This window comes from Lathyrus oleraceus, chromosome 3 (genome assembly GCF_024323335.1).
Source record: "Lathyrus oleraceus cultivar Zhongwan6 chromosome 3, CAAS_Psat_ZW6_1.0, whole genome shotgun sequence".
Lineage (NCBI taxonomy): Eukaryota > Viridiplantae > Streptophyta > Magnoliopsida > Fabales > Fabaceae > Lathyrus > Lathyrus oleraceus.
Window position 1 is genome coordinate 273,336,501 of NC_066581.1, and position 11,828 is coordinate 273,348,328.

At 42.3% G+C, this 11,828-nt stretch overlaps 1 protein-coding gene across 1 annotated transcript; it reads right to left on the reverse strand.

Annotated features, from left to right (window-relative positions):
• Positions 1–10,617: 10,617 nt before the first annotated feature.
• Positions 10,618–11,368, reverse strand: LOC127130805 (uncharacterized). The gene is made up of 2 exons (XM_051059772.1): positions 11,022–11,368; positions 10,618–10,930 (listed from the first exon to the last, which is right to left on the reverse strand). The coding sequence occupies exons 1-2, from the start codon at positions 11,366–11,368 to the stop codon at positions 10,618–10,620; spliced, it is 660 nt and encodes a 219-aa protein (XP_050915729.1).
• Between the last annotated feature and the right edge of the window lie 460 nt (positions 11,369–11,828).

The window sequence follows — 11,828 nt, forward strand, 5'->3', positions numbered from 1 at the left end:
GAGCCGCATCTGCCAGCGTTGACAAATCGACTGGATCGAAATAGATGGTTATGGTGGAGACATCCTCTTTCCCCAAATCTGCCTTCTCAAACCTGAGGCTTCCTTCATCCATCAGCCTCTGGACAGCCTCCCTCAGCAATACACACCCATCAGGAACAACAGTGCATGCAGCACAACAGTTATCACAGCCCGGGAAGACCCCAATCTTCAACAGTTGTCTTTTAACCTCAGCCAACGGAGTCTTCAACTGATTCACACTCATCAGCCCGATTCTGCCCTCTTCAGAAATTGCATTCACCCCCATTTGACCATGCGCGGGCATGGGATTAGCATTCACATTTGGAGATGGAGCAAAGTTGATAGCTTTAGAATCCACCAAGTCCTGGACCACATGCTTAAAAGCTTTACAATTTTCTACATTGTGTCCAGGAGCACCAGAGTGGAATTCGCACTTGGCGTTCTCATCATAGCTGGGAGGCCTTTGGTCGGGTCTCACTGGAGCCAAGGTTCTCAGCTGAACCAACCCCAAGTCCTTCAACTTCTTCAGCAAGAAGGAATATGTCACAGGTGGCCTATCAAATTGACGATCAGTCATTCGTCCTCTTACTTGATACCCGACCCTCTGCGGTCTCTGTTGAAATGGTTGTCGTTGTTGTTGCGGTTGTTGTTGCTGCTGTTGTTGATTATCAGCAGGAATGGTTACCGTAGCAGTGTGCTGGTAGTAACGATCCCTGCTCTGCCCCCTCTGAGCATACACTGCACTGGTGTCACCCTCCTTTTTATGTTGGCCATTCCCAAAGGGCTTCTTCGATCCAGACGACGAAGCACTACCCTGTATCTTTCCCATCTTTAACCAACTTTCAATTCTTTCTCCGACCACCACTATATCAGCAAAGTTGGTAACCGGGCATCCAACCATTCTTTCAGCAAAGGTCCCCTGAAGGGTACCCATAAACAGATCTGACATTTCTCTATCTACCAACGGAGGTTGGACTCGGGCAGCCAGCTCCCTCCACCTCTGTGCATATTCTTTAAACCCTTCATTAGGCTTTTGAGACATACCCTGCAATTGGGTACGGCTAGGAGCCATATCAGCATTAAACTGGTATTGTTTAAAAAATGCATCTCCAAGATCTTGCCAGCTTTTAATGTCAAAAGATTTCAATTTGGTGTACCATTCCAAAGACCCTCCAGACAAACTGTCTTGGAAGAAGTACATCCACATCTTCTGGTCCATTATATAAGCAGAAATCTTACGGACAAAAGCCTGGAGATGAGTTTCCGGGCAAGAACTCCCATTGTACTTGTCAAACGCAGGCGCTTTGAACTTTTGTGGGATCACAATCCCCTCAACCAGCCCCATGTTCGACATGTTAACAACCCCCGGAGTAGCATAGCTTTCAAGAGCCCTGATTTTCTCCGCCAGCACCTGAATCTCTTTGCTTGGTGGCTGGACACCATATTGACCAAACTGTTCATTAAGCACGGAGAACTGGTCTTCTTCTCTATCCTCCTCGGCCCCGAAGAAAGGAGGAAACAGGCTATCCTTCAGATTGTTGCCCATCGGACCTGGTCCACCGCCCGTGGCAACACCAAAACCACCAGCATTATTAGTCACCACACCAACAGTTGTTTTCTTTCTGAGATCTCCTCCATCCCTGGAACCACCAAGGCCATGGTTGGAGACACCCTCTAGATTGACACCACTGTTGGCAGCTGAAGCCCGCTCGAGCTTCTTCATTTTATCAGCAAGTGCTTTCTGCCCCCACGGCAAACCCTTGCATGACATTGATCAGCTCACTTATTTTCTCCTTCAGCTCGAGAATATCTGCGTTGGGTAGATCCATCAGCCTGGATGTATTGCGTCTAGTAGGGTATCTGTGTGGACGTGCTGCGTGCAAAGGAATGATTCTACGTGCGCGAGCAATGATTCCTGAAACAATCAAGCACGTTAGAAACCGACACCTGCAAAATAGAAAACAAGTTATTATGATTATGCATGAATGCAATGTCTATCCATATGAGGAACCCTCTGTCTTTCGATCCTGATTTCATCGAGACAGATAATAATTCGGCAGCAATATTCTAACATTCATCGAATGATTTCATCATACAGATCAGAGATATATGATTTAGCAAAGATACCACCCAAACCATGTGTGTGTGATGTGAGTGTGCCCAGGAAAGCAAATAAAGCTTGAAGATCAATCACTAAATGAAAACAACCACCGTATACCAAAAGTGCACTACACGTGCAAGAGTCATACATCGAGTCTGATACAAATCAAATTACAATTCTCCAAAAACAGAAAGAAAATACAAGCAAGTGAATTCCGTCAACAGGCCTGACGGTAATCCAACACAAATAAGAAAGGTCTAGTCTGACGAAGGTCCCACAGAAGGGCCTACATCATCAACCATCCTGGTAAACTTCGCGGCAAACCTGAGCTCAGTGTTCTCCTGCTGCAGTCTTCCTATCTCCTTCTGGTGAATCTTCATCTGTCGGAAGTAATGATCCCTCTCAGCAAGATAATGATCTCTCTCGGCAATATAATGATCTCTCTTAGCAATGATCTTCACGTTTTCCGCTTCCTTAATCTTCAGCTTTGCCTCCCACTCAGCGATAAGGGTTCTGACTCTGTCTTCCCTCTGATCCCTCACAAGGATTTGTCTCCTCTTCTCATCTTCAATGACCTTCGAAGCTCTAGCCAACCTCTCCTTGGTGATGTCGTGCTCCCTCGTGGATGACTCTAAAGCTTGGCTGACCTTGCCATAATAAGCGGTGTCTATCTCAAAGCGCTTCACCAGAAGAGCATGTCTCTTATCCTGGTCTTCCATTTTCCCTTTGATTTCCTGATTAGTCATTTGGACTCTAGCAACACTCATCTCCAATTCAGTCTTCTCTGCATGCAGCTGATCTCTCTCCCTCTTCATCTCTAGGAACTCTTCCATACTGACAGAAGAATGAGATTCCTCAATCAACGGATACCAAGGATCACCCACAGGAAATGGTAGATGAGTGAACTCCACTCTCTTGCTGAGCCAATCATCAAACGGAGGAAAAGACCTGTTATTAGCTCTACCCCAAGAAAACTTGCCTTTCCTTTGAATGTTGCGCCATGCGTCAGACACTTGCCTCAACCGTGACTGGTTACCCTCAACCGGGAAGTACAAAGTTTCCTGAATCTCACTCTTGAGAGGAGGAACCTCCATAGCGAATCCCATTTGTCTCTTAAGAAGTGTCGGGTTATAATTAATGCAACCCTGAACTCCTATAAGAGGCACATTGGGAAAACTCCCACAACTGCAAATGAAATCATGTCCAACCCCACTACTGTGAGTCCAAGCTATGTCTTTGGCTCGCAAACCCATTAACTTGGTCGCCCAATTTACAATATGGTCAAGAAGAACAAAAGCACCCCTTGAAGGCAAATATCCCATGAACCACTTGTATAGTAGCTGAGCACAACATCTGATCAATCCCCCACGCCGCTTCTCATTCCTGTTATGGACCGAGTAATAAACATCCCCAACCAAGGTAGGAATAGGATTCCTCTGAACAAACAAACGGATGGCATTAATATCCACAAAGTTCTTCTGGTTAGGGAACAAGATGATTCCATAAACGCTCACAGCAATCAAAGCGCAGACAGCTTTCCAGTCACCCAAATCAGCATACTCCTTGGCTTTAGCCTCCAAGAAACTTAGATGAAAACCAGACAACTTTCCCTTCTCCTTCAGACCTCCTTTAGTCACCTCTGGGCTCAAATAAAGAGCACGAGAGATCCCACTAATATCAGGTTCTTCCTTAGTGGCATAGAAAGGAACCTGATTTCAGATCTGAAGACCCAGGATACTGGCATAGTCCTCCATCAAAGGCCCCAATAAGTAATCCGGGAAGACGAAACATCTCAAATCAGGATCATAAAACTGGAGAAGAGTATGGATGACGCTCTTATCCCTGTCAGTGAGCCTGAAAACCATCTTCAGAATACCCCCATAAGTCTCACGGAACATCCCCACATGGTCAGGTGTAATCAATGTTATCATCTCCTTCAGTATACTGATCTCTGGATCAAAGAAACTGTAGACAACATCGACCTTCAAACCAGGCCTCATATCTGAGCAAAGAAGTCTCTCAACCAGGATCTCAATCAAGAATGTCCCCTGCATATGGATAAACACGTGTTAGATGTAGATAAATGCAAAATGTGAATGATGTTGATGTATGAATGCAATGCATTGTGCCATCCTCCAAGTCATCTGATCATCAACTGTACAGAAGCCCCGGTCTCTGCACTGATCACAACCATCTGAGGTACTGAGTAACCACAAATCCAACTCGGGGTTCCGAAATAAACAGAACTAATATATCACCATCATCATCAGAAAATCCTCTGAACAGATAGCCACAACAATCTCTGAATCAACCCAGGGAATCCTGAAATAAACGGATCCCCACTGATAAATACCACAGACGAAACTCCGGCGTCTCGGAAATAAATGTCCATAAATCCGACTTATAAATAGAACCCCACAGTCACCAACAAAGAGTCACCATCAGAACATGCATCTGTAAGAATCAAACCCTCCCTTCACAGGTGAATTCTAATTAGGTCATCCTAAGGCGGATAATGGTCTCGACAATCGGGCAAAGATACTCAACGGGTTTGCCCTTTCGAGTGTGCCGTTGCAGCTCTCATAAGATCGCCTAAACCAAAGATCCGGGAAAGAACGGTCATCGAAGTCAATAGCTCAAAAGAGGTAACCCAACCAAAGTGGAATACTCCACAATGGAAGAGCTCTCTCAGATGAACCTCGTCCGGCTTGTGGTATGTCACGTCGCAACAACATGCCCAACCAACATGTGAGGAACGTGAGACCACACTAATCCTAGGTGTATACTCGGGCCTGGGTTTTAGCCCCACTCAGAACACCCACCCCAAATCAGAGGAACCAACCTGTACAGAGTCAGCACAATGATAATATGATGCATGCAAACATTTATGCAAATATATACACAACATAATAATTATAAATGCAATAAATAGAGCAATACAAGCAACCTAAACTATCCTAGAGCGCTAGGAGCGACTCGTTTAGGGAAGATGGACCAGCAAGAGGTCGACTTCTATGTCCCCAGCAGAGTCGCCAGCTGTCGCATCCGCGAAAAACAACAGGCGGGAAAAACAAAACAAACAGAGCTGCCACCGTGCGTTATTTATCCCAAAGGAGGGAAAGGAAACGCTCGAAGTAAACCTGGAAAGGAAATGGTCTTACGACCGGAGATTACAGGGTACGGGAGTCGGTTACGCAAGGGGAAGGTATTAGCACCCCTCACTTCCGTCGTACTCGACGGGATCCACGCTCAAAAGAAATAGAATAAGGTTATTGAAAAACTGCTCAAAGAATGCACACACACTGGAATAAACAGGCGGAGGAGGATGGAGGAAGGTGACTCGGCAGGATATCGCATCTTGGGCCTACGTAGTTTGTCAGACACAAACATCAGAGTCGACGTAGTTTGGGAAAGGGGAAACGGGCTCGCTAGGATATCGCACCCTATGCCTACGTATCTCATCTGGAATGAGAATCAGAGCTACCGTAGTTCGGCTAATGCACGCCAAACAAAACACAAACAGGAAACCGACTGCCAATCGCTGGACTTACGTCAGACTCCACACAAACAGGCAAACATGGAAACCGAATGCCAATCGCTGGACTTACATCAGACTCCGAACCAACAAACACACACCCACATAGGAAACCAACTGCCAATCGCTGGACTTATGTCAGACTCCAAACAAAGAAACAAACATACACAGGAAACCGACTGCCAATCGCTGGACTTATGTCAGACTCCAGACAAACAAACGCACACAGGAAACCGACTGCCAATCGCTGGACTTATGTCAGACTCCAAACACAAACAAGAGGGTTGAAAAAGAAAAAGGGCGCCCGGAGAGATATGCTCATCTCCTGCCTACGTACCTCATCTGGTATGAGGATCAGGGCGACGTAGTTCCCCTTAACAGGGGAGAAACTTTCTCCTAACCAGAGACCTGGGAATAACAAACTAAAAGGGAGACTGACTCGAGCCTAATAGTTGTCATGCAATCCACAATAGTCCTAGGTTGAGGTATCTAAACAGATCCTAACTCGCACAGGCAGCAAGTTGAAACAGCAGATAAACAGCAAACAAGCATTCACAAGAGAGCAAGCACACACACTATATGCAAACAAGTGGCTCATACAAGGCTAGGCTTTAGTCAAGGGGTCAAATCAACCTTGACAAACAAACCAACTGGAAATGGGTGTTTTGAGCTCTTAACCCTAACATTGAGAGTTAGGGTGAAGCAGAGGAAATGGGAATTAGGGGTGTGCCTCATAGCTGTTATCCCTGGCCTGGGAGAGCTTGAATCAAATAGAAAGCGTGGGAGTTCAGAATGAAGGAACTCTTCTCCACATGACTGACACAACAAGATTTTGGGTTTTTATTCAAAGTGCATCAACACAGGGTGTGAGCAAGATGAATGACACAACTGAATAGCAGGGGATGGATTGCACATCCCTTGTATCTGCCAATTGCCTCTTAAGAGGACTTTACCTGCTTGGCACAAAATTAAACAAGCACAAACATTGCCTCTTAAGGAGGGCTTCAGACAAGTGCCTGCCAAAGTAACATGACAGGTCTTCCAGACTACATGAAGATTAAGGGATTATACCTAAGTGGCATGCCAACCACAGTAAAGCAAAGCAAAGTTCAAATGAACTTAAAGCAACTTAGGTACCTGTGGAAACAACTAAACCAATCAGTACAATACTCAGACAAACAGACAACAATTAATAACCAACATACAATCCCAATGTACAACACATAAGCCATTAGGCAAACTCAAATGAGTTATCATCAACCTACAAAACAGAAAGTGTTAGCAATCAAAAGCAAATATCAACATTCAAATGACGAAGCATCATCAACCATGGAACTTGGATGCTTAAACCTGAAATCCAAAGCTCACGTGTAAGCAACACACCACTAGGTCAAAGCCTAGGGTCAAAGGTGAAGAAAAAATTCAAAACAGGAGCTGAAATTCAACACATTGCAACTTCAAACACATATTAACATGTCCTAAAAAGGCTCACATCAAAATCATCAAGCAAGGCCATGTATCAAGCAAGAGAAGCCAAAGACAATTTCAAAGCTCATATATGGACATCATGAATGAAAATTCCAAATCAAAACAGAAATGATTCAAATAATTCTGGAAAAATTCATGAACATTCAACACATCTAACATGATCATCATACAAAAAATCAGAAGCATCCAAGATCATTTGGCATGGAAATTAAATGGCACAAGTTGAACAATCAAATGTTGTGACATACATTGTCACACCATGTTAACACAAGCATAAAACAGAAATGGTACATGATAAAAATACCAAACCAAGCCTCAAACATCCAGCAATGTGTCTAGAATCAGCATGTAAAATTTCAAGTCCATTGGATTAAAATCAAGCATTTCATGATAGAAAGAGTAAGGCAAGGTCATAAATGTACACATGTTCAAATAATCCAATACAATTCAAAATCCAGGAAGTGTAAAATCATGAAATAAACATAATAAAATTCTATACATTCCAAGGATCATTTTGTAAAAAATTGGGAGTGACTTGGATGATTTTTCAATTTACTATGATTTTTACAATTTGATGAAAAAATGTGAAATAAAAATGGCATAGCATGGCAAAAGTGAAAAATAAATTCCAAAAAACGCCTGAAGCAGGAATCGAAGTGAGGACCATGGATCAAACAGGCCTAGGCGCGTGTTCTTCATGCTAGAACCCTAGCGAACCAGAGATGAAGATCTTCATCTTCTTCATGAAGATGATGATGAACAAGATGAAGTTCATACCAAAATTTTCCGGAATTTCCAGAATTGCTCCGAATTTTACAAATTATATATCGTTGGAAATCTCTTTCAATGTAGAATTCAAATATCATATTATCTAAGCCTAAATCTCCATGGATTTCCTGAATCGAAGCAAAGAAGTTTCTAGATCTAAACTTGAAATCATCATATCTCACTCAATTTTCATCCAAATTCCACAAAATTTATATCAGAATTCTCACCACAACATGATCTACAAGATTATGTACATAAAACAGAGAATTAAGAGGATCAAAAATGTGACCTCTTGAAGAACAGTTGGCGAATTCTGCAGATCCAAGGCCAAGCAAGCATGCAAATCCACTCCAAATCACTTGTTATGAAGTTTGATGATGAAATTGAGGCTTGGAAACGTATAGATCTTGCTTAAATCTCAAATGCCATGTTTATGTTCTTGAGCTCCACATGCACAATTCTAGTCCAATCTTGAAGATCCAATGCTTGATCTATGCTAAATCCACACCAAGGGACAAGAATATGGAAGAAAATTGGTATGTTATGTGATGAAAATTTGAATTATGATTAGGAGAAAATTTTGGAGGGAAATGAAAACTAGATCTAGAAATGGTGAATTGTGATTAACCCCTTGAAATTCTGTTATGATTTAGTATATATACCACATGTTAATCATACTGAAAATGTTAATTAGCATTGGTTAATTTGGGATTAGCAAGAATAAGGTGCTTTGGCAAAATTTGAAAATTGGTGGTGCATGGAGTAATCCAACGTGAACAGTGCCAATGCATGATCAAAACAGAATTATGTATTGATACATAGAACAATTTGCCTTGCATGGATCAATACATAACTCGTATGTATCAATACATAGAACAATTTGCCTTGCATGGATCGATACATAACTCGTATGTATCAATACATAGAACAATTTGCCTTGCATGGATCGATACATAACTCGTATGTATCAATACATAGAACAATTTGCCTTGCATGGGTCGATACATAACTCGTATGGATCGATACATAACACATTTTGCCCTGCATGGATCGATACATAACTCGTATGGATCGATACATAGCACATTTTGCCCTGCATGGATCGATACATAACTCGTATGGATCAATACATAGCACATTTTAGCCATGCACACTTGATGATGATTTGATCATATCTCCTCAACCGTTCATCAGATTCTCATGATCTTGGACTTTTTGGAAATGGGAGAGAAAGATATTCAACTTTCATGTTGGAAAAAAAATTCATTTGAAGCTTCTTTGGTGTTGGAAAGTTGAGTTGAAGTTGGTCCAAAAACTTGCCATTTTTGGAAACTTTCAAATTACATGTCACTTTCCATTTTGGAAACTTTTGATCTGGCTTCAAAATCTTCAAGGTAGATGTTTGACATGATGAATAACCTCCTTTGGGACATGAATGAGGTGTCTCAAACCCTTTCTCCATCTCCTAGCCCTCAGTTGACTTGCAGTTGACTTTTATGGGCCTCAGATGACTTGGTCATGCACTGTGGACTTTGAGCCTTCAACACTTGATGAAATGGCTCCACAATGAAACCCTAGCTTATACAAGCTCAATAAAATCATATGATGATCTCCATCTCAATAAAGACCTCGTCTCCTTGAAAAACCCTGACTGGTAGAATGCAACTGATTAGGGTTGACCAGAGGTCAAAACCCTAATCCCAAAGAACATGATCAGAAATAATGAACCATGATGATGATGATGTACCATTTCAACCAAGATAATACTCAACATCCTTGAGTAACCAAGAAACCCTAATTGAAGAGCAACCCTCAGACGGCTAATGATCAATTTATGAGACCCTCAGGCTTGCATCTCTTAACCTCTCTATCTTCTGAGAAAGACTTAGGAGGATGACCTGCTTATTCTCTCATGATATGCAATATGCAAATGCCTAATTCCCTAAACAATGAAATGCAATATACTAAGCTAGTCCCAAGAGAGGAGGGCAAATTTTGAGGTGTTACACTTATCTTCCAAACTCCAGTGTGCTTGACCCTTCAGTTCTCGAATCTCGTCAAACCTTTTATCGAGATCACTCTGATGTCGTGAAAGAGTTACTTTTATCTTTTTGGCACGAATTTACTCTTCCTTCAACCCCTTTTAACACTTCTCTAATTGATCTTGCATATTCTTGATCTGGTTTTGGTAATCGATCTCTAATTTGTATGTGCATTATTGGGCTTCAGCTAATTGTTTCTTCTTGGTTGCAAGGGTCTCAAAAGTTTCCTTCAAGGCTTTTGCCACCTTTCCTCTCTTATTCTGCTCAATCTGAATGTCGATGTCTACTTTGTTGAATCGCTCTCTCTTTTGACTGAGGTTGGTCTTTAAAGCATCCCTTTCCGATGTGACTTTTCTCAGACTAGACTGGAGGCTGGCGTTCTCTTTCTCCAACTTCCTGATAGTCTCTTTGAGATGATCCACTTCAGTAATGGTAGCAATAGGTGGTTCAATAATCTTGAGACTCATGGAAGATTCCCATGGGTATGGTAACTTAATCGTCTTAGCTCTTGACTTCACCCAAATAGAATATGGTATTGTCATGGTACATGTCTGTTTGTCCAATTCTTTCCTCCCAATATGTTGTATCTTACCTCAGGCTCTGCACACTGTCTTCATCAAATTCGGATTCTCGACCCCTTCAGCTAAAAGTAGTTCTTCCAATTGTCAGTCATATGGTTTTTCTTTCAATGGAGAGCCTAACTGACGTAGTGAGAGAACAAGGTTATAGTTGATCAAACCCCCTTTAGTACTGATGAGCGGAACACTTAGAAACTCCCCAGAGTGAAAGATAAGTTCTACCCACATATAATCATGGTTGTACCAAATGACGTCTTGAGCATCCAATGACACCAACCTTTGTGACCACTTCAAAGCCCCCACATTATCAGCAAATGGTCCTCTCTTTGGCAAGTGGGTCATGATCCACTTGTGAAGTAGAGGAATGCAGCAGTTAATAGTCCTGCCCTTCTTCATGTTTCTCCAATGGAAAGACAAGAAAATATCAATTAGTAGTGTAGAAACTGGGCTCTAGGAGATGAAGATGGTGATGATGACCTTATCAATGAAACCTTCGACGGTTGGGAATAGCACCAGACCATAGATGAGTAATCAAAGCTGCATAGAAGGCGTCCCAACTCCCACTATTAGCAAATACGGTGGCTTTCTCGAACAAGAACTTAGACGGAAGGCCATTGGTATTACCCTTAACTCGGAAACTGAACTCAATCAAATTCTTCTTCATGTGTAATGCTTTTTCTATCTCGGCAAAATTTGGGAAGTTATCTTCGATCATGTAAGGCACTTGGTTCTTAACTAGAAGTTGGAGCAAGTGAGCAAATTCTTCCACCGTGGGAGCTAGAAGAAAGTCCTGAAATGTGAAACAATGTAATGTGGGGTTGTAGAACTGTGTAAACATGAATATCAATCCTACGTCTTTGATCGGTCTCCAATTCGACTTGTTTTCTGATACTCATTAGGCACAAATTCATGAAGCCGGTAACATATTATTCTACCTGTTATGTTATTTTGTTTAGTAAATTAGATGTTTGCATTTCTATTCGGTTTTGATTATTATCTTTGGTTTGTGTCATTATACTCCATTTTATGTCTCCTTGTGGTAGTTTGATTGGTTTCAGGTGTAAGCAAGAATACCCAAGGACTCACCAAGGAAATCAGACATTCCGGGCTCGTCGGATGAAGAAATTTGACGGTGCAGTAGCCCTGACATGACCACCCGTGTTGCCTAACACGGCCCATGTCAGGAGAAGAAAAGCCAGGTGCTAAAACAGGGAGCTGACATGGGTGCCTGTGTCAGCTGACACGACCCGTGTCAGCAACCCTGGAAGGGGCGTATTAGAGGCTAGGCATCAGTAAGA

Bases quoted from the DNA above. Each gene is read 5' to 3' on its own strand.
- LOC127130805 (XM_051059772.1), bottom strand. From the start codon at position 11,368: ATGTTTACACAGTTCTACAACCCCACATTACATTGTTTCACATTTCAG. The intron at 10,931-11,021 runs GTTTCATTGATA...TTTCCATTGGAG, and splicing joins GCTATTCCCAACCGTCGAAG to AAACATGAAGAAGGGCAGGA.